At 37.9% G+C, this 24200-nt stretch overlaps 1 protein-coding gene across 11 annotated transcripts in view; it reads left to right on the top strand.

The window, feature by feature from the left end:
- The window catches only part of Sntg1 (syntrophin, gamma 1), a 941919-nt gene extending 918124 nt beyond the window's left edge, over positions 1–23795 (top strand). For all 11 annotated transcript variants that reach the window (XM_006495573.4, XM_017312321.2, XM_006495572.3 and 8 more), the window contains one exon: positions 19901–23795. In XM_006495573.4, the coding sequence (XP_006495636.1) occupies positions 19901–20059 (159 nt within the window). In that variant the 3' untranslated portion in view covers positions 20060–23795. The remainder of the gene's footprint in view (positions 1–19900) is intronic.
- Positions 23796–24200: the final 405 nt, after the last annotated feature.

Genomic DNA, 24200 nt, shown 5'->3' with positions numbered 1-24200 from the left:
GTATCTTTATAGCTTCTTTCTAGGTGACTAAATGACATTGCTTTCTTTCTTCTTTTTAAAGCTAATTAATTAATTAATTATTTTGATACACTCCATATTTCATCCCCTGCCCCATCCACACTCCAACTGTACCACATCCCATACCTCCTCCCCAGCCCTCTCTCTCCACGTTGATGTCACCACTTTCCACCCCACCTGACCTCCAAAATCTCTGGGACTTCCAGTCTCTTGAGGGTTGGGTATATCATCTCTGGATGAACACAGACCTGGCAGTCCTCCATGTAAATATTGGGGGCCTCTTGTCTGCTGGTGTATGCTGCATGTTTGGTGGTCCAGTGTTTGAGAGATCTCAGGGTTCCAGATTAACTGAGACTGCTGATCCACCTTACAGGGTTGCCCTTCCCTAATTCAACAACAGTGGTGAGCTGTTTCTGTCCATTGGTTGGTTACAGTATCTTCATCTGACTCTTTCAGCTGCTTGTTGGGGCTTTAAGATGGAACTAAGGGGTGCAGGGAAAGAAGGGCGAGGGAGGATAGCCCACATCAGGACAGAGTTCCGCCTATGCTCTGGGCAGGAGGACACGGGAGGGCTACCAGATGCTTTCCACTCAGCCCTGGGTGGGTATCTAAGCCACTGACCCCACTTGAAAGGGGGTAGACAAGGGACAACCCCCGACCGGGGTTATGGGAGAGAGGGCTGAGGGAGAGAGGTTCCCACACAGTTGAGAGTTTCTAGTTCAGGCCTTGACTGGAGCACAGGAAGACTTTCCACCAGAAGATTAGAAACGGCTCATTAGAGGAAAGCCTATCCCATCATCCAAGTGCAGTGGGCCTTGATTAACAGTCTATGGTTTTAGAGCTTTATTATAGAAAGGCAGGGGGAAAGGAGAGAAAGTAGAAAGCGAGAGAGATCAGCCATGGCCAGGAGGAGAGAATGGGGAAAAGGAGAGAGAGAAGAAATGCTAGAGAGTAAGAAAGAGAGAGTAAGAGAGTGAGAGAGAGAGTAAGAGGAGAGTGAGAGTAGAGAGGAGCATAAGAGTGTGGTGAGGGAAAGCAGCCCCTCTTATGGTAAACTGTTATCTTTACTGTTGCTAGGTAACTGTGGAGGAGTCTAGCCTGAAGGTCAGAAGCTTGGGACATTGTCTATGTGACTAAAAGCCACATTTCTTCTGTTGGGGCTGAGGTGGTGGTAAATTTGACAGGAGCCAGGGTTCGAGGAGACATGGTTGAATGCCTGTCATCCCATGTAGGTGGGAATTACCACCCATTGGGTTCTCCCAGGATCCAAGATCTAGCATCAACTGGAAACCAGGCTGTCTGTACATAGCCCATTGCCTCACAAGTCATGATAGATCCCCCCCACTTTTTAAGTCTGCCAATATTTTTATTAGATATTTTCTTTATATACATTTTAAATGCTATCCTGAAAGTTCCCTATACCCCTCCCCTGCCCTGCTTCCCTACACACCCACTCCCATTTCTTGGCCCTGGCATTCCCCTGTACTGAGGCATATAAAGTTTGCAATTCCAAAGGGCCTCTTTTCCCAGTGATGGCCAAGTAGGCCATCTACTGCTACATATGCAGCTAGAGAAACAAGCTCTGGGGGTACTGGTTAGTTCATATTGTATAGGGTTGCAAACCCCATCAGCCCCCCTGTGTGCTTTATATAGTTTCTCCATTGGGGGTCCTGTGTTCAATCTTATAGATGACTGTGAACATCCACTTCTGTATTTGCCAGGCACTGGCATAGCCTCATGGGAGACAGCTATACCAGGGTCGTTTAAGCAAAATCTTGCTGGCATATGCAATAGTGTCTGGGTTTGGTGTCTGATTATGGGATGGATCCTGGGGTGGGGTAGTCTCTGGATAGTCCATCCTTTTGCCTGAGCTGCAAACTTTGTCTCTTTAACTCATTCCATGGGTATTTTGTTCCCTATTATAAGGAGGAATGAAGTATCCACCCGTTGGTCTTCCCTCTTCTTGATTTTCTTGTGTTTTGCAAATTGTATCTTGGGTATTCTAAGTTTCTGGGCTAATATCCACTTATCAGTGAGTGCATATCTAATAACTTCTTTTGTGATTGGGTTACCTTACTAAGGATGATATCCTCCAGATACATCCACTTGTCCAAGAATTTCATAAATTCATTGTTTTTAATAGCTGAGTAGTACTCCAATGTGTAAATGTACCACATTTTCTGTATCCATTCCTCTGTTGAGGGGCATCTGGGTTTTTCCAGCTTCTGGCTATTATAAATAAGGCTGCTATGAACATAGTGGATCATGTGTTTTTATTACCAGTTGGAACATCTTCTGGGTATACGCCCAGAAGATGTATTGCTGGATCTTCCGGTAGTATTATGTCAACTTTTCTGAGGAACCTCCAGACTGACTTCCAGAGTGGTTGTACAAGCTTGCAATCCCACCAGCAGTGGAGTATTCCTCTTTCTCCACATCCTCGCCAGCATCTGCTGTCACCTGAATTTTTGATCTTAGCCATTCTGACTTGTGTGAGGAGGAATCTCAAGGTTGTTTTGCATTCTAATCAACAAAATCAGAAATGAACAGGGAGACATAACAACAGATCCTGAAGAAATCCAAAACACCATCAGATCCTTCTACAAAAGGCTATACTCAACAAAACTGGAAAACTTGTATAAAATGTACAAATTTCTAGAAAGATACCAGACTATCTCTCTCCTGTGTCTCAGTGGTCAGAGTACTCTATGCAGGCAGGCTCTCCTCTTGCAGGGAAGGTGCACAGATATCTGGTGTTCAGACTTGCCTCTTCGCTGAGGATGAAGGCCCAAAACAGGGCTTGTTCCAGAAGATGTGTTGCCTCTACAGTCTGCATGCTCACCTTCACAGACTGGTCTCTGAGGGAAGCAGGACACAAGATGGCTCTTTCACCTGCTCTGGAGTTAAAACCCTCCCAGTTAGATCCCTCTCCTCTGGTGGGAAAGGTCGCTGTATGTCTGGAGCCTGAATGGGGGTCTGTCTCAGAAGCTGTGTTGCTTCTGCCTGTCCTATAAGCTGTGTTGCTTCTGTAGTCAACACTCTCACTTGTGTAGACTAGTCTCTAAGGGACCGGGAACTCAAGATGGCTCCCTCACCTGCTCTGGCAGAGCCCTCCTGGGCATACACCTCTCCACTGGTGGGGAAGGTGCTCAGATGTCTGGAGCCCCAAACGTGGTCTGTCCCAGAAGCTGTCACTTCTGCCTGTCCCAAAACCTGTGTCACTTCTGAAGTCTGCTTGCTCACTCTTTGCAGTCTGAGAGCTGACCTGTGTAGACTGGTCTCTGAGGGACCTGGGACCCAAGATGGCTCCCTCACCTGCTCTGGTAGAGCCATCCCAGGTGAATACCTCTCTTCTGGCAGGGAAAGGGCCCGGATATCTGGAGCCCAAAACGGTCTGTCCTAGAAGCTGTGCTGCTTCTGACTGTCCCAGAAGTTGTGTTGCTTCTGTATTTCACACTCTCACCTGCACAGACTTGATATATCCCTTTCTGTGAGCTCTGCATAGTCTCAGTAATAGTGTCAGGCATTGGGACCTCCCCTTGAGCTGGATCCCACTTTGGGTCTGTCACTGGACCTTCTTTTCCCCAGGCTTCTCTCCATTTTCATCCCTATAATTCTTTCAGGAAGGAACAATTATGTGTTAGGGTTATGACTGTGGAATGGCCTCCCTCTCCCTCATTTGTTGCCCTGCTGGAGGTGGGCTTTATATGTTCCCTCCTCCTACTGTCGGTCATTTCATCTAAGGTCTTTCCCTTTGAGTGTTTCTCACCTTCCAAGTCTCTAGTACATTCTGGAGGGCCCCACCAATCTATTTCCTGAGTTTGTCTGTTTTCATTCTTTCTGCTGGCCCTCCGGCTTCAGTCCTTTCCCCTTACCAGACACCAGATTAGATTCCCCTCTCCTCCCAACTCCCCCACTTTCCCTCCCAGGTCCCTACTCCCTCCCTTCCCACTTGTGATTGCTTTCTTCTGCCTCCCAAGTGGGACTGAGGCATCCTCACTGGGTCACTTCAGTTTGTTAAACTTTTGGAGTCTTGTGGACTATATCTTGGGTATTATGTGCTTTTTTTTTTTTTGTGGGGTGGTGGTGGCTAATATCCACTTATTAGTGAGTACCTACCATGCATGTCCTTTTGAATCTGTGTTACCTCTCTTGGGAGGATATTTTCTAGTTCCATCTGTTTGCCTACAAAACTCAGTGTGTCCTTGTTCTTAATATTCCATTGTGTAAATGAATCACATTATCTGTATCCATTTTTCTGTCATGGGACATCTCTGTTAGTTCCAGCTTCTGGCTATCACAAATAAAGCCACTAGAAGCATAGTGGAACACATGGTCCTGTGGCATGGTGCGGCATCTTTTGGGGTATAGCTGGGTCTTCAGGTAGATCTATTTCCAATTTTCTGAGGAACCTCCAGATAGATTTCCAAGAAACTTTACTAAAGCTCAAAACACCTATTGACCCCACACGGTAATAGTGGGAGACTTCAACTCCCCACTCTAATAGGACGTTGAGACAGAAACTAAACAGACAGTGAAACTAAGAGAGTTTATGAGCCAAGTGGATTTAACAGATATCTACAGAACATTTCACATTAAAACAAAAGAATACACCTTGTTCTTAGCAACTTAAGGTCCCTTCCCCAAAATCAACCATACAATCTGTCACAAAACACTCAACAGATACAAGAAGATGGAAATAATACTATGCAGCTTATCAGATCACCATGGACTAAGGCTGGTCTTCAAGAACAGCAGAAACTACAGAAAGGCAACATACATGTGGAAATTGAACAACTCTTTACTAAATGACAACTTGGTCAGGGAAGAAATAGAGAAAGAAATGAAAGACTTCCTGGAATTTAATGAAAATGTTGATGCATGATACCCTAACTTAAGGGACATAATAAAAGCAGTGCTAAGAGGAAATTTCATAGCCCTATGTGCCCTGGTAAAGAAACTGGAGAGATCTTACACTAACAACTTAACAGCACACCTTAGAACTCTAAACCTAAAAGAAGCAAACTCACCCAAGAGGTGTAGAAGGCAAGAAGTAGTCAAACACCGGGCCAAAATAAACCAAATAGACACAAAGAAAACAACACAGAGAATCAACAAAACTGGTTCTTTTAGAGAATCAACAAGATAGATAAGCCCCTATCCAATCTAACTAAAGGGAGGAATGGCAGTATCCAGATTAACCAAATCTGAAATGAAAAGGGAGACAAAACAACAACAGATCCTACTATAAAAGTCTATACTCAACAAAACTGGAAAATCTAGATGAAATTTGATGATTTCCTAGACAGATACCACATACCAAAGTTAAATCAAGAGCAGGTAAACTATCTCAACAGGTCAATATTGCTCAAGGAAATAGAAGTCACAAAAAAAAAAAAAAAAAGAAAAGAAAAGAAAAGAAAAGAAAAGAAAAGAAAAGAAAAGAAAAGAGAAAGCCCAGGGCCAGATCGATTTATTGTAGAAAGAGCCTTGATATTCCTTTTCATTCACTATTTCTTGTTTGCTTTTCTGTCCTGTTGAGTAATCCATTGTTCCATTGTGATTTTGTTTTGTTTTATTTTCACTGTATCTTTTCTTTTAAAGTTCCTATGCAGATATTCTTTATGTTGTGTTTTTTGGGATGGTTTCCATTCTTGGAGTTTTGACTCTTTCATCTGTTTGAAGCATGCTCAAAAATGTTCCTTGCCACAATTTTATTAGGACTATATATATAGAATTTAGCTTAAGATTTTACCATCCCTTTTTATTAGTAATTTAATTTCATGTGTAGGGAACACGAGACATTTCTTCAACAGTTTATATACTCCAAATTTTAGTTAGATCTTCTGTTTTGCCTGACTTTCACTCACATTGGAACCAGCTCCTTGATTGGTTTATTCTTTGAATAGTTCTTCTTGTTTCCACTTGGTTGATTTCACCCCTGAGTTTGATTATTTCCTGCCTCTACTCCTCTTGGGTGAATTTGCTTCCTTTTGTTCTAGAGCTTTTAGGTGTGTTGTCAAGCTGCTAATGTGTGCTCTCTCTAGTTTCTTTTTGGAGGCACTCAGAGCTATGAGTTTTCCTCTTAGGAATGCTTTCATTGTGTCCCATATGTTTGGGTATGTTGTGGCTTCATTTTAATTAAACTCCAAAAGTCCTTAATTTCTTTCTTTATTCCTTCCTTGGCCAAGGTATCATTGAGAAGAGTGTTGTTCAGTTTCCTCGTGAATGTTGGCTTTCTATTATTTATTTTGTTATTGAAGATCAGCCTTAGTCCATGGTGATCTGATAGGATGCATGGGACAATTTCAATATTTTTGTATATGTTGAGGCTTGTTTTGTGACCAATTATGTGGTCAATTTTGAAGAAGGTACCATGAGGTGCTGAGAAGAAGGTATATCCTTTTGTTTTAGGATAAAATGTTCTATAGATATCTGTTAAGTCCATTTGTTTCATAACTTCTGTTAGTTTCACTGTGTCCCTGTTTAATTTTTGTTTCCATGATCTGTCCATTGGTGAAAGTGGTGTGTTGAAGTCTCCCACTATTATTGTGTGAGGTGCAATGTGTGATTTGAGCTTTACTAACGTTTCTTTAATGAATGTGGCTGCCCTTGTATTTGGAGCATAGATATTCAGAATTGAGAGTTCCTCTTGGAGGATTTTACCTTTGATGAGTATGAAGGCCCGTAGTGTCTGGTGAAAAATCTGGTGTAATTCTGATAGGCTTGCCTTTATATGTTACTTGACCTTTTTCCCTTACTGCTTTTAGTATTCTATCTTTATTTAGTGCATTTGATGTTCTGATTATTATGTGTCGGGAGGAATTTCTTTTCTGGTCCAGTCTATTTGGAGTTCTGTAGGCTTCTTGTATGTTCATGGGCATCGCTTTCTTTAGATTTGGGAAGTTTTCTTCAATAATTTTGTTGAAGATGTTTGTTGGTTTTTTGAGTTGAAAATCTTCATTCTCATCCACGCCTATTATGCGTAGGTTTGGTCTTCTCATTGTGTCCTGGATTTCCTGGATGTTTTGAGTTAGGATCTTTTTGCATTTTCCATTTTCTTTGATTGTTGTGCAGATGTTCTCTATGGAATCTTCTGCACCTGAGATTCTCTCTTCCATCTCTTGTATTCTGTTGCTGATGCTGGCATCTATGGTTCCAGATTTCTTTCCTAGGGTTTCTATCTCCAACGTTGCCTCACTTTGGGTTTTCTTCATTGTGTCTACTTCCCTTTTTAGGTCTAGTATGGTTTTGTTCATTTCCATCATCTGTTTGGATGTGTATTCCTGTTTTTCTATAAGGACTTCTACCTGTTTGGTTGTGTTTTCCTGTTTTTCTTTAAGGACTTGTTACTCTTTAGCAGTGTTCTCCTGTATTTCTTTAAGTGAGTTATTAAATTCCTTCTTTATGTCCTCTACTATCATCATGAGATATGCTTTTAAATCCAGGTCTACCTTTTCAGGTGTGTTAGGATGCCCTGGACTGGGCGAAGTGGGCGTTCTGGATTCTGATGATGGTGAGTGGTCCTGGTTTCTGTTAGTAGGATTCTTACGTTTACCTTTCGCCATCTGGCAATCTCTGGAGTTAGTTGTTATAGTTGTCTTTGTTTAGAGATTGTTCCTCTGTTGATTTTGTTACCCTCTATCAGCAGACGTGGGAGACTAGCTCTCTCCTCTGAGTTTCAGTGGTCAGAGCAGTCTCTTCAGGCAAGCTCTCCTCTTTCAGGGAAGGTGCACAGTTATCTGGTGTTTGGACCTCCTCCTGGCTGAAGATGAAGGCCCAAAACAGGATCTTTCCCAGAAGCTGTGTTGCTTTGGCCAGGAAGGTGGCCAGTTGTCTGGAGCCGAAAATGGCGCCGCCTCAGAAGGTCTCTTGCTCTTGCCTGTCCCAGAAACTGCTGGCCTCTGTATTCCACATCCTCACCCATGCAGCCTGCCCTCCGCGGAGTCCCAGAGCCAAGGTGGCTCTCGAGGAGCCTGAGGCAGAAACCTCTAGGGCCTGGCGGACCCCTGTGCTCTCACCAGGAAGGACGGCAGTTTTCCTTTTAACAGTCATGAAGCACTGACAAAAGAATACATGAAGAAACCTTGTCAAGATATAGTCCCAAGAATTCACTGGCCTTTCAGCAGCTCAAACCTACTTCCTAGATTTTCCAAAGCTAAATATTTGCAAGTTTTGTAGGGAGAAATTAGAAACAAAAATTATACATGTGTGTCTCTTGGTGCTACACCAAAACTTATTGAAAGCATATTTTTTTATATACAAAACACTTCTCTTAAACTATAGTGTAGTTTTTAATTCTTTTTGTTCTAGAGCTTTCTAGATGTGCCCCTAAGTTGCTATGAGAGGAATCCTCTAATTGTTTTATGTAGGAATTTAGTTCTCTGAATTTCCTCTTAGGACACTTTGTGTCCCATGATTTTGTATATGTTATGGATTCATTTCCATTAAAATCTGAAAGGTCTTTAATTTTGTTTTTATTTCTGTTATGAACTAATTTTCATTCAGCAACAATTTGTGCAATGTCCATGGGATTACAAGGGTTCTGTTACTTTTGATATCTAGTTTTAATTTGTGATGGTCTGATAGGATGCAAGTAGTTATTTCACTTTTTGTATCTGTTGAGATTTACTTTGTGTCTGAGTATATCTTCAGTTTTGGAGAAAGTTTCATTAGGTGCTTAGAAGAAGGCATATTTGTTTATGATTGGGTGAAATGTTCTATAAATATGTTAGTTTCATTTAGTTTATGTCATCTGTTATCTCCAATATTTCTCTGTTTAGGTTTTGTCTGGATTACTTGTTAGTTGTTCCAAATAGGATATTGAAGTACTCAACTATTTGTGTGTAAGGGTTTTTGTATTTTAAGCGTTAGTAGTATCTCTTTTACAAATGTTTATGCCACTGTTGTTGAGGCATGAATGCTGATATTGAGATAGCACATGCTTTTAATTCTAGCACTTAGGAGCCAAAGGCTCACAGATCTTGGTATAAACCCAGCCTAGTATGCAGGGTTAGTAACAGCATAGCCAAGTATACACAAAGAAACTGTCTTGAAACACAAAACATCATCATCATCATCATCAACAACAACAACAACAACAACAGCAAACATCAAATGTTATCTTCGTGGATTTTTTTTTCCTCTTATGAGTATGTAATATACTTCTTTATATCTTTTTATTAGTTTTTGTTTCAAACCTGTTTTATTAGATATTTAAAAAGCTATACTTGCTTCCTCCTTAGGTCTAATGGCTTGGAATACCTATTTCCAGTCTTTGACCCTGATGTAGTGTTTATCTTTGATGTTGAAGTATGTTTCTTAGATTTAGCAGAAGGATAGATACTGTTTTTGCTGTCATTCTAATAGTCTGTATTTTTTATTGAGAAATTTAGAATGTTGATGTTGATAAATATTAATGGCCACTGGTGTTTTCTCCCTATTATTTTCTTCTCGTTGTTGTTTTTTGTGATGTTGATCATGGTGATGGTGATGATGGTGGTGTGTGTATGTGTTTCTATTCTTTTGGTTTTGCTGGTGTGAGAGTATTTATTTCCTGTGTTTTCATGGTAGTAATTAAACTTCTTAAGTTGGGATTTTTTTTCTAGGACTTTCTATACCTGGATTTATATAAACATATTGTTCAAGTTTATCATTATCATAGAAAATCTTTTTTCGCCTTCTGGTAATTCAAAATTTTGCTGTGTATAGTTATCAGATGACATATGTGGCATCTTAGAGTCTGCAATGCATCAGTAGAGGCTTTTTAAAGTCTCCAAGAAAACTCAGTTCTGCCTTTATATGCTCCTAGGACTTTTTCCTTTGTAGCTTTTAATATTATCATTTTTTGTTCTATGTGTTCAGTGTTTATTATGTAGCAATGTGATGCTTTTCTTTTTCGCCCAATATTTTTTTTATCTGCTTCTGAACCTTTATGAAACTTTTTAGGCATCTTCTTTAGTTCAGAAAATTTTCTATGATTTTATTGAAAATATTTTCTAACTCCTTGAACTGGGTTTCTTTTCCCTACTCTATTCCTATTATTATTTTTTAAAAATATTTTTTATTACGTATTTTTTCTCAATTACATTTCCAATGCTATCCCAAAAGTCCCCCATACCCTCCCCCCCTAACCACCCATTCCCACTTTTTGGCCCTGGAATTCCCCTGTACTAGGGCCTATAAAGTTTGCATGTCCAATGGGCCTCTCTTTCCACTGATGGCCGACTAGGCCATCTTTTGATACATATGCAGCTAGAGACAGGAGCTCCGGGGTACTGGTTAGTTCATAGTGTTGTTGCACCTACAGGGTTGCAGATCTCTTTAGCTCCTTGGATACTTTCTCTAGCTTCTCCATTGTGGGCCCTGTGATCCATCCAATAGCCAACTGTGAGCATCCACTTATGTGTTTGCTAGGCCCCGGCCAAGTCTCACAAGAGACAGCTATATCAGGGTCCTTTCAGCAAACGCTTCCTAGTGTATGCAATGGTGTCATCGTTTGGAGGCTAATTATGGGATGGATCCCTGGATATGGCAGTCACTAGATGGTCCATCCTTATGTCTCAGCTCCAAACTTTGTCTCTGTAACTCCTTCCATGGGTGGTTGTTCCCAATTCTAAGAAGGAGCAAAGTTTCCACACTTTGGTCTTCCTTCTTCTTCAGTTTCATATGTTTTGCAATTTGTATCTTATATCTCGGGTATACTAAGTTTCTGGGCTTATATCCAGTTATCAGTGAGAACATATCATTTGAGTTCTTTTGTGATTGTGTTACTTACTCAGGATGATGCCCTCCAGGTCCAACCATTTGCCTAGGAATTTCATAAATTCATTCCTTTTAATAGCTGAGTAGTACTCCATTATGTAAATGTACCATATTTTTTGTGTCCATTCCTCTGTTGAGGGGCATCTGGGTTCTTTCCAGCTTCTGGTTATTATAAATAAGGCTGCTATGAACATAGTGGAGCATGTGTCCTTCTTACCGGTTGGGACATCTTCTGGATATATGCCCAGGAGAGGTATTGCGGGATCCTCCGGTAGTACTATGTCCAATTTTCTGAGGAACCACCAGACTGATTTCAGAGTGGTTGTACAAGCTTGCCATCCCACCAACAATAGAGGAGTATTTCTCTTTCTCCACATCCTTTCCAGAATCTGCTGTCACCTGAATTTTTGATCTTAGCCATTCTGACTGGTGTGAGATGGAATCTCAGGGTTGTTTTGATTTGCATTTCCCTGATGATTAAGGATGCTGAACATTTTTTTCAGGTGCTTCTCAGCCATTCAGTATTTCTCAGGTGAGAATTCTTTGTTGAGCTCTGAGCCCCATTTTTTAATGGGGTTATTTGATTTTTCTGGAGTCCACCTTCTTGAGGTCTTTATATATATTGGATATTAGTCCCCTATCTGATTTAGGATAGGTAAAGATTCTTTCCCAATCTGGTAGTGGACTTTATGTCTTATTGACGGTGTCTTTGCAGTTTCACGAGGTCCCATTTGTCAATTCTCGATCTTACAGCACAAGCCATTGCTGTTCTATTCAGGAATTTTTCCCCTGTGCCCATATCTTCAAGGCTTTTCCCCACTTTCTCCTCTATAAGTTTCAGTGTCTCTGGTTTTATGTGCAGTTCCTTGATCCACTTAGATTTGACCTTAGTACAAGGAGAGAGAAATGGATCAATTTGAATTCTTCTACGTGATAACCGCCAGTTGTGCCAGCACCATTTATTGAAAATGCTGTCCTTCTTCCACTGGATGGTTTTAGCTCCCTTGTCGAAGATCAAGTGACCATAGGTGTGTGGGTTCATTTCTGGGTCTTCAATTCTATTCCATTGGTCTACTTGTCTGTCACTATACCGGTACCATGCAGTTTTTTTGGGTTTTTTTGTTTGTTTGTTTGTTTGTTTGTTTCTTTCTTTCTTTCTTTCTTTCTTTCTTTCTTTCTTTCTTTCTTTCTTTCTTTCTTTCTTTCTTTTTCTTTTTTTTTTTCACAATTGCTCTGTAGTAAAGCTTTACATCAGGCATGGTGATTACACCGGAGTTTCTTTTATCCTTGAGAAGAGTTTTTGCTATCCTAGGTTTTTTGTTATTCCAGATGAATTTGCAGATTGCTCTTTCTAATTCGTTGAAGAATTGAGTTGGAATTTTTGGTGGAGATTGCATTGAATCTGTAGATTGCTTTTGGCATATAGTCATTTTTACAATGTTGATCCTGCCAATCCATGAACATGGGAGATCTTTCCATCTTCTGAGATCTTCTTTAATTTCTTTCTTCAGAGACTTGAAGTTATTATCATATAGATCTTTCACTACCTTAGTTAGAGTAACGCCAAGATATTTTATAATATTTGTGACTATTGAGAATGGTGTTGTTTCCCTAATTTCTTTCTCAGCCTGTTTATTCTTTGTGTAGAGAAAGGCCATTGACTTGTTTGAGTTAATTTTATATCCAGCTACTTCACCATCTGGTCCTGGGCTTTTTTGGTTGGGAGACTATTAATGACTGCTTCTATTTCTTTAGGGGATATGGGACTGTTTAGATCGTTAACTTGATCCTGACTTAACTTTGGTTCCTTGTATCTGTCTAGAAATTTGTCCATTTCATCAGGTTTAGGAGTTCTCTGGTGGAATTTTTAGGGTCACTTATATATACTATCATATCATCTGCAAAAAGTGATATTTTGACTTCATCTTTTCCAATTTGTATCCCCTTTATCTCCTTTTGTTGTCAAATTGCTCTGGCTAGGACTTCTAGTACTATGTTGAATAGGTGGGGAGAAAGTGAGCAGCCTTGTCTAGTCCCTGATTTTAGTGGGGATGCTTCCAGCTTCTCACCATTTACTTTGATGTCAGCTACTGGTTTGCTGTAGATTGCTTTTATCATGTTGAGGTATGGGCTTTGAATTTCTGATCTTTCCAAGACTTTTATCATGAATGGGTGTTGGATTTTGTCAAATGATTTCCAGCATCTAATGAGATGATCATGTGGTTTTTGTCTTTGAGTTTGTTTATATACTGGATTACATTGATGGATTTCCTTATATTAAAACATCCCTGCATCCCTGGAATGAAACCTACTTGGTCAGGATGGATGATTGCTTTAATGTGTTCTTGGATTCAGTTAGCAAGAATTTTATTAAGTATTTGTGCATCGATGTTCATAAGGGAAATTGGTCTGAAGTTCTCTATCTTTGTTGGATCTTTCTGTGGTTTAGGTATCAGAGTAATTGTGGCTTCATAGAATGAGTTGTGTAGAGTTCGTTCTACTTCTATTTTGTGGAATAGTTTGTGCAGAACTGGAATTATGTCTTCTTTGAATGTCTGATAGAACTCCACACTAAACCCATCTGGTCCTGGGCTTTTTTTGGTTGGGAGACTATTAATGACTGCTGCTATTTCTTTAGGGGGTATGGGACTGTTTAGATCGTTAACTTGATCCTGATTTAACTTAGGTACCTGGTATCTTTCTAGAAATTTGTACATTTTATACAAGTTTTCCAGTTTTGATGAGAATACCCTTTTGTAGAAGGATCTGATGGTGTTTTGGATTTCTTCAGGATTTCTGTTATGTCTCCCCTTTCCTTTCTGACTTTGTTAATTAGGATGCTGTACCTGTGCCCTCTAGTGAGTCTAGCTAAGGGTTTATCTATCTTGTTGATTTTCTCAAAGAATCAACTCCTCGTTTGGTTAATTCTTTGAATAGTTCTTTTTGTTTCCAGTTGGTTGATTTCGCCCCTGAGTTTGATTATTTCCTGCTGTCTACTTCTCTTTGGTGAATTTTCTTCCTTTTTCTAGAGCTTTTAGATGTATTGTCAAGCTGCTAGTGTGTGCTCTCTCTAGGTTTTTTTTTGGAGGCACTCAGAGCTATGAGTTTCCCTTTTAGAAATGCTTTCATTGTGTCCCATAGGTTTGGGTATGTGTTGTGGCTTCATTTTCATTAAACTCTAAAAAGTCTTTAATTTCTTTCTTTATTCCTTCCTTGGCCAAGGTATTATTGAGAAGGGTGTTTCCACGTGAATGTTGGCTTTCCATTATTTATGTTGTTATTGAAGATCAGCTTTAGTCCATGTTGATCTGATAGGATGCATGGGACAATTTCAATATTTTTGTATATGTTGAGGCCTATTTTGTGACTAATTACATGGTCAATTTTGGAGAAGGTACCATGCGGTGCTGAGAAGGTATATCCTTTTTTTTTTTTTTTTTTTTAGGATGAAATGTTCTGTAGATATCTGCTAGAACCATTTGTTTCATAAGTTCTGTTAGTTTCACTGTATCCTTGTTTAGTTTCTGTTTCCAAGATCTGTCCATTGATGAAAGAGGTGTGTTGAAGTCTCCCACTATTATTGTGTGAGGTGCAATTTGTGCTTCGAGCTTTACTAAAGTGTCTTTAATGAATGTGGCTGCCCTTGCATTTGGAGCATAGATATTAAGAATTGAGAGTTCCTCTTGGATGATTTTACCTTTGATGAGTATGAATTGTCCCTCCTTGTCTTTTTTGATAACTTTGGGTTGGAAGTCGATTTTATTCGATATTCGAATGGCTACTCCAGCATGTTTCTTCATACCATTTCTTGGGAAATTCTTTTCCAGCCTTTCACTCTGAGGTAGTTTCTGTCTTTTTCCCTGTGTTGGGTTTCCTGTAAGCATCAGAATGTTGGGTCCTGTTTGTGTAGCCAGTCTGTTAGTCTATGTCTTTTTATTGGGGAATTGAGTCCATTGATATTAAGAGATATTAAGGAAAATTAATTGTTGCTTCCTGTTATTTTTGTTTTTAGAGTTGGCATTCTGTTCTTGTGGCTGTCTTCTTTTTGGTTTATTGAGGGATTACTTTCTTGCTTTTTCTAGGGTATGATTTCTGTCCTTGTATTTTTTTTTTTTCTGTTATTATCCTTTGAAGGGCTGGATTCTTGGAAAGATAATGTGTGTATTTGGTTTTGTCGTGAAATACGTTGCTTTCTCTATCTATGTTAATTTGAGTTTGGCCAGGTATAGTAGCCTGGGCTGGCATTTGTGTTTTCTTAGTGTCTGTATAACATCTGTCCAGGCTCTTCTGGCTTTCATAGTCTCTGTTGAAAAGTCTGGTGTAATTCTGATAGGCCTGCCTTTATATGTTACTTGACCTTTCTCCCTTACTGCTTTTAATATTCTCTCTTTATTTAGTGCATTTGTTCTTCTGATTATTATATGCTGGGAGGAATTTCTTTTCTGGCCTAGTCTATTTGGAGTTCTGTAGGCTTCTTGTATATTCATGGACATGTCATTCTTTAGGTTTGGGAAGTTTTCTTCTATAATTTTGTTGAAGATATTTGCTGGCCCTTTAAGTTGAAAATCTTCATTCTCATCAACTCCTATTATCTGTAGGTTTGGTCTTCTCATTGTGTCCTGGATTTCCTGGATGTTTTTAATTAGGATCTTTTTGTGTTTTGTATTTTCTTTGATTGTCGTGCCAATGTTCTCTATGTAATCTTCTGCACCTGAGATTCTCTCTTCCATCTCTTTTATTCTGTTGCTGATTTCTTTCCTAGGTTTTCTATCTCCAGTGTTGCCTCACTTTGGTTTTTCTTTATTGTGTCTACTTCCCTTTTTAGGTCTTGGATGGTTTTATTCAATTCCATCACCTGTTTGGTTATGTTTTCCTGCAATTCTTCAAGGGATTTTTGTGTTTCCTCTTTAAGGACTTCTATCTGTTTAGCTGTGTTCTCCTGTATTTCTTTAAGTGAGTTATTAAAGTCCTTCTTGATGTCCTCTACCATCTTCATGAGATATGTTTTTCAATCTCGGTCTAGCTTTTCGGATGTGTTGGGGTGACCAGGACTAGGTGGGGTGGGAGTGCTGTGTTCTAATGATGGTAAGTGGTCTTGATTTATGTTAGTAGGATTCTTACGTTTGCCTTTTGCCATCTGGTAATCTCTGGAGCTAGTTGTTATAGTTGTCTTGTGTTAGAGCTTGTTCCTCAGGTGATTATGTTAGCCTCTATCAGCAGACCTGGGAGACTAGCTCTGTCCTTAGTTTCAGTGATCAGAGTACTCTCTGCAGGCAAGCTCTTCTCTTACAGGGAAGGTGCCCAGATATCTGGTGTTCGAACCTGCCTCCTGGCAGAAGTTGTGTTCCACTCACTAGAGGTCTTAAGATGCAGTGGAGTGTCCTGTGAGGACCTTGGGGGTATCCAGAAACTCCACAGGCAAGGAACACTGGTGCTGGAGTGTACTGGAAGAGATTTGTGCCCCTGATCAGGCCAGGTTATCTGCTTCCCTAGTTAATGCAGTCTCAGGTCCTGCGAGATTGGATTGGAGCAGACGCTGTGTTCCACTCACCAGAGGTCTTAAGATCCCGTGGGGGATCCTGTGTGGGTCCTTGCAGGTGTCCGGAGACTCCAAGGGCAAGGAACCCTGGTGCTAGAGTCTATTCCTATCATTCTTAGGATTTGTGTTTTTATTGTCTTCAAAGTATCCTAAATGTTTTATATTGGGGTTATTTTTTTTGATTATATATATATATATATATATATATATATATATATCCTGATGTTTTCATTTTTCAAGAGTTCTCAGTTTTGTATACTGTTGGTTGGCAATTGCCTTTGCAGTTCCAGTTCAAATTCCTAAATTTTTCATAGCCGGAGTTCACTCAGTATGTTTTCTTTATTGTTTCTATTTTCCTCTTTAGGTCTTAAAACAGTTTTATTTGTTTCTGTCATCTGCTTGTATTTTCTTGGTTTTCTTTATATGATTTATTTTTTTTCTCTATAACGTTCTCTATCAACATTTATTTGGTTTTAATGTCTTCTCCTTGTGTTTCAACTATGTTGAAATATTCAGGGCCTGCTGTGGTAGGATAGTTGGGCTATAGTAGAGACTTACTGACTGGCTCATTTGATTTTATTCTACTGCTGGCATCATAAACATCTGGTTTTGGAATGATTATAGTTTTAGGCATTGATTTCTGAGTGATTTGGTTGCATGGGTGTTTTCTTCTTTGGTTTTTGTTTTCCCTTTGGATTTTAGTGCATGTGATAGCCACGTGTTGCTTGTTTTATTGGCCTACACAGCTGGTATGTGATTCAAAATTTTGCACTGAATGAATGTTGTTGTTAGAGGCCGAAATGTAGTGGGGAATGGGATGTTAGTAAGAGATGGTCTGTGGGATAGACAGGAGTTATGGATCTATAGGAGTTTTGGACAGAGGGCAAGGATGGTTAAGATGGTGTTCTGTTGTAGTGCTTGGTGGAAGAATGAGTGATTTGCTCTAGAAGAACACATGCACACACCCATGCACACACACCCATGCAGAGAGAGAGAGAGAGAGAGAGAGAGAGAGAGAGCTCTGGGTACAGTTTGTGACTGAGCAAAAGGTGTGCTTGAGTTGAGAAATAGGATATAGTGATAAGCTAGGAAAGGGAGAAAAATAGTCGGTGGGATCCTTAGGAGATATGGGTGGAGAAAAAGCAAGTCTTTAGATGGTGATCTGTTGAAGGACTAGTAAAGAGACCTAGTGATTGCATCTGGGGAAAGAGTGTGTGACAACTATTCTTCATTCAGTTTATTGGTCGATTTCCCTACTGTCATTACAAAAGAGAAGACTGTTCAACATGGGCTTGTCTATCTTGTCTCTAGTTTCTTTACACTTTCCTAGTAATCTTTTTTTCCAATTTTTGTACAAAAACCCTTTCTCATACTGAAAAGATAAATAATGTTCAAGTTGTTAAACAAAATGGCCAATTCAAAGCACCACTACCCAAGACAGTCCCATTTAGCCAGAGATACTGTCCCTTGTTGATCTTTTCATTCTTATTTCTATGTGTTGCTGAATCCCATGGATGAGAATATGATATTTCCTCTATATACTATATATGCCTTGTTTTCACCTATAAAACAATTTCATCCATCACTTATAAGCTGATAGACACAAACTTTTTTTAATCTACATTTACTTTATGACTTGCTCCTTTTATATCAAATGCAACCTCAAATTTAATGCACTAGACAAAGAGTTTTACCTTAGTGCTGGAATAATTCTTCTTACAATGTCATAGTATCTGGCAGCTTCTCTCACACATTCAACTTTACTTTCAAAGCTGGCACCTTTTCTTAGTGAATAACTTCTCTCTTCTCCTCTTCCAGTGCCACAGATATCTCTATCAATGGTACACCCAGGTGACCATTTAATGAGTGTGTCAGATCTTGCTTCAGAAGCCTCTTATGTTATTCACCATAAAAATGTAATCTTCTACTCATAAATCCATAAAGTATATGCTCAATGTCTCAAATTCCCTTAGAATGATTCCACATCATGGTCTACAGGACTATACTCCTCCTGCCTAGAGTACATTTCAATAGACATAATTTTGTTTCACCTAGATATCCTTTCCAGTTATACCTATAAGGCATAGTGGATTTGTTGCCCTGGAAACTCTTAAATGAATTCTCCCAACCCTGAGTTTATGAAGTATCATCAGTCCATTCTCATCTATCTTGCTTTCTGATACATGTTGAACAAAAATAGAGATCATGATATATATTCATTTAATGACCAAATAATTAAATGTTTAGATAAGATTTTATTTTGTAAGATTCATGAAGGAAGAAAAAAGAAGACAAACTCTGTTGCAAGTCAATAGCATACAAAGCTCATATAAGTATGGAAATGAAAGTCTCAGAAACATGAGGACTGGGTAGAGAGAGGAAAACATCTTCTGACAATTCATACAGTTGTGATCAAGGACACCATGGAAATAACTGTGGCTGTAAGATCTGATCATGGATGCAGAACACTAGGAAGGTGGTGGTGAATTACTGCCAAACATGAATTCATCAGTCTCCTGCAATCTCTTCTCATTATCTGTTCATTCTTATAATCCAGAATAAAGCCCAGTGTGATAAAGATATACAAACTAATTGAAGTCTTAATCAGCATCAAATTATTGTGAAATACTGAACAAGGAGGGTAAAATAATTAGAAACATTAATCTTACATAAAATGCTTAAATATTTATATGTTTGGAAAGCCTGAAAAACAAATATTATTTTCAATGTAATAGAACTATTTTGAGAAATATTGCTTTAATATTTGTTTCAATGACATTCAAAATTATTGTTCTTCTAAAGGAAAATAGAACATATACACAGAGAGAAACACAAAAATACACAGATACACAGGAATATTAGTGGGATGGAAGGAGAGGACTTGGTAGGGATTTCACAGAGGAAAGAAAAGGGAAGAATGAATCATATGATTGTAATTTAGTTAATTATTAGTTAGAACAAAATACATTTTAGATAATTATGACAAAATAAAAATCTTTCTTAGTGGAATACTTTTAGAAACTACAATAATGAAATGAAAATATTTAACACTTTCAGAAATGTCACTAAAATAAACTAACTGTGGGCTATAAAATGGAGAAAGACAACTGTTGAGACACTAATTGAATGCTATTATGTTACTCTTGCAAAACCAAAGAGAAACCACTAACGTCTGTCAATTTTCTTAAGCAGCATTTTGACATAGTATAATCTCTTCTAATAGTCTGGATTGTATAAATTGCAAACATCAGGAATAGTATATAAAACAGTTGTAGTTATTCATCATACACCACAAACATATAACTATATAACAGAAAATATGTCATTAACTTTTGTTGTTTACATGTGGGTTATCCTCATTGCAATAACAAATAATCTGCATATCATCTTCACTAAGCATGTAAATCTATTAATCAACCTTCAGTCTTCTTGGCATTATAATGTGTCTATCATAGCATTGTATTTTCGTGCATTCCATATCCTTGATTCCAAATGTTTGTTACACATAAATATGACCACTTGTTGACAATTTTGTGAAGAAATTATTTTTCCCCTGATCTATTTTTCTTTTCCTTTCAGGAGTTGGAATTTTCAAATTTATTTGCTGTTCTTCACTGTATTCATTCATTTTTTGCTGCCAAAGTAGCTTGTTTGGACCCTCTGTTTTTAGGTAATCAGGCTGCCACTACTGCTGCTGTCAGCTCTGCTTCTACAAGCAAGGCAAAGCACCTGGCTTGACATGCTGAGCTCTGCCTGACAGCCTTCAGGGTCACTCACTCCCTACTTCCACCCTGAAGAGACCATGCTGTCACCAAGTCAACCATGGAGTCAGACTGCAATTCCAGCAGCAGAAAGGTCAGGAGGCATCTGTAAATGACCCTGGGATGGCAGAGCAACCTATTTTTTCTCCACTGATCTCTACCAGGATACAGCTGCCATCATGTTTGGTGACAAGGATTGATTGGTGTAAAGTATGTAAATAATATAAAAATTGTAAGCTACCTATAAATAAAAATACCAATTAAATGGCCATTTCTCTATTTTAGATGATTTTGTATGACAAATAGATATTGGGCCAGATCATGAATCAATGCCCTATCATTGTATTATGAGTGTAAGAAGTTAAAAAATAAAATCAAGGCAAGTAGCATGCAAATCAAACAAACAACAAAACAAAATGAAAGCAAATGACCTCAAAGACAGAAGCACCTTAACTTACTCATGTGAGTTACTTCCTATAATCTCATCAGATGGTTCAATATGAGCACGCCAGCTGTGTTTAATCTTACTGTAAAATATTCTGCAGAATTAATAAAGACAATTACATTGGCCTGTGACAACACCCTAGTAAATTAACTATTTCTTCTTTGGTGAATGTTACTAACATGTTTTATATTAGAAAATGGTATTAATCATGAATGTCAAAAACACTCTTCATTTAAATACATTTCTTCTTTTTTTGCCTAATGAGATTAATGAACAAACTAAACTTTAATAAATTTAAATGTCCCAAAACTCTTGCAGAAAAATATATCAATAAATTCTGTGTAAGAAACATGTCTTTGTTATACTTTTCTATTTAGTCATGAACTAAAGAGTTCCTGAAAGTTAGCCACAGACATTATGAGAGCTGGTGATATTTTCATTTGAGTTTATTTTTGTGTAAATTGAGCGAGATTTGAAAACCAGCATCAAAATTCATGTTATAAAATGCAATGGAAAGTAATTGACTATGTCAAATGATGTAGGCTGCTGCAGGTAGCTTGTTTCAGAATTAGGAAGGTAAAAAGTCAGAAATGTGCATTGTGAGGTGGGCACTCAAGGCCAGGAACTAGAGACTGTTCATCATACAAAACAAGAAGCATTCTTCATTCTTTACTAAGGCTCTGTTGGTGTCTGCTTTTAAACAACTAGCTACTTCTTGAAAAGTGAACAAATAAAGTCCACTTTTATTGGTATGCATTTCAATTGAACATTGTTTGATTCCCCTTAAAATGACCAAATTTCTAATAAGTAGTTCAGTATCCCTTCTTTAAATAGAAGACAGTCGCACATTAGACTCAAGAGGAAAGCTAAATTATTTTTTAAAGAAACACTTATCCATAAGTATAAAGTCATCAAGTAGTAAACTATTTTCATAATAATTAAAATATTAATTCATTTTGCAGTGGATTAAGTGAAATCTCACAATGAGATCTGAAAATGTTATTTTGGATGTAAGATGCCTTGTCAACATAACATGAAAATTTGATAATAAAGGTTTATATATTCTACTTTTACAAGAAATTTCAATGTATACCCACAATAATCATCTTGGGATTACTGCTTACTAGAGCAACCAAACACATGAGCTATGATAATTTTGAATTTCACTGAATTCTGAGTTCTGCCTTTCTAACATAGAGGAGAAAGATTAAAGAAAGACGCCTCTATCATCTCTTCTGAAAGCTCTGCCACTACACTTGTTGCTGCCACATAGTAGGCAACAACTGGAATTTAAAACTATACAGAGGTCTTCTGTAATCATTCAAAATAACTGTATGGAGCAGGAGAGATGGATTAGTGGATAAAAATTTTTACATCTCTTTCAAGGACCTGGATTTGATTGTAGCACTCACAAAGTGACTCACAATCATCTGAAACTACAATTTTTAGAGAATTAAATGCTTGCTTCAGAACTCAGTAGCACCAGATACACACGTGGTGCATATACATACACGCAGGTGAAATGTCACCTGAAAAAAATAAACAAAAAACAAAACCTAAAAGTAGATTTTACAAAGCTCCATTTAAAATTCAAACCTGAGTTAAGTCCTTTTGCTGTTGTTGTTATATCAACAACTCTATCAGTGCACATGTTGGGAAAACAGCTGAAGTGTGATATTAGATCTTGAGTATGGAGCTTATATCCTATGTGTGCTTACAGACACATAAATATATGTACAGATACAAGTATAAAATGTTAAGCTTAATTATACTGAAAGAAAATGTTTCACATATGTGACACATAGCTATGTATGTATTCAGCTATAAAGAGTTGGTTGAATTAAAACCTACTAGAACAACCTTGGTTTTGTTACATTATATAATCTTGGTTAAAATATCACCATACTGAATTGCTATTTAACATGATTAGTGGAATAGGCACCAATTAGGAAAGGACTGTTCTGGTTCTCATCCATTTAACAGTTAGTGTTTAAAGCTTTCTTTATAGTGTGGTTAACCACTGTCAGTTGCTATGACTTTAGCTACTTAAATGAAAAATAAATGTAAAAATTCATGAAAACACAGATTTCAACTTCTCAGTAAGTTAGGTTCAGATATAGATTTTTTTTAACAATCCCAAGTTTGAGCATTAAGCATACATGAGAATGCTTAATGATGTGTTAACCCTTCCAGTGCCTTTTTAGATGTGCATGCACATACATGTGTATGTGTGTGCATGTGTAGATCATTAAAGGGCTTCTTACAGTGTACACACTGCTAGCTTACAGGAAATGTAGTTACATGAGTTAGACAGAGATCTTTTAAACAACTAAGATAAGAATGTCTTTTCTGTGATTAAAAATAAAAAAAAATTCAACTGAAATGTAGTGTATCTAAGTAGGAGGACTTGAATTTGTTATAGATTAACTTCAAATTACCTTAGTAATTTAAATATAACAAATACCCAAGGCTTTCCTATCTAATTTAATTTTATAGAGCTGAATGTGCTAGGAATCTCACATTTTAGTCATGGGCTGACTTGTCATTTTAAAGCCTTTGCTCATAAAACTTTCATTCAGCAAGAAGAAAAGAAAATGATGTCAAGTCAATATTGGCAAGCAGAGAAGGCACTTCCATATAGGCAGTGTGGTTGTGCTCCGGACATATTAGCTAATGAATCCACATGTCCCTCATTTTCAGTGACAAAGATTGTTTATAGTATAGTCTATGCTGAATGCTGGTCTTAAGTGAAGCTTAACTTCTTCCTGATGAAACCTAAATCAGAACAATCACTTCATTTTATTGTTTCAAACCAGCAGTGTGAAGAAGCTTTATCAGTGCAAGCACACACTTGTGCTTAACTTTGTAAGGTAAGTGTCTGTTCCAACTTAAAATTTTGTTTCTGTTGGTACTGATGTGCTTATAAGCTAAAGGAACATCTTCATCCATATCTTTAAACTCGCTGTTTGTGTTTTGTTCTGACTCCTTAATATTTTAAATCATGTCACTTTACATTATAGCTTACCTTTAAAGATAAATAAATTATTATAAATATTATATATTTTATACATATTACAATGCAATGAGAAAATAAAATGTAAATATATTTATTTCCTATTTAAATGTTTTGGTGGATGTTTGTAAAATGTAAATTCAGATCTGTGATAACTGGCCACTTGTCTTTGAGTTCATTAATGTACTATTACTAAAAAGAAAATATCTTTTTTAATGAACCATATTAGAAAATAAAAATGGAAGCTTTTCTATGTTCAATTTTGCATTTGTTTGTCAGGCTTTGATCTGTAAGATTAATACACATTTAAACTACACCCCTAATAGAATGAACTTCAAGGTAAAAGGAAAAATCTGACCTTTTGAAACAGAGTACAAACCATTTCGAACATAATCTGCTCTGGTTCATTAATATTCATGAATATTTGATGTCTGACCTCTGAAAGTCTGGGAAGACCTAAGAAAGGTATTATTTGCCAAATTAGTTAAACAACCTAGGAGTTGCAACTTTTGCAAGCATTACCATTTTGATATCTATATAATGGTCCATTAGGGATGGTATCTATATTGGGAAGCTAGGGCAAGGGCAACATTATCTTGTCACTAATAATTGATGAGTAATTATTGTAGTATCATGTGCCATCCCCAAACCACAGTTGTT

This window comes from Mus musculus, chromosome 1 (assembly GCF_000001635.26).
Source record: "Mus musculus strain C57BL/6J chromosome 1, GRCm38.p6 C57BL/6J".
Lineage (NCBI taxonomy): Eukaryota > Metazoa > Chordata > Mammalia > Rodentia > Muridae > Mus > Mus musculus.
Note: the sequence above shows the minus strand (reverse complement) of the source record. Positions and strands in the feature narration are given on the sequence as shown.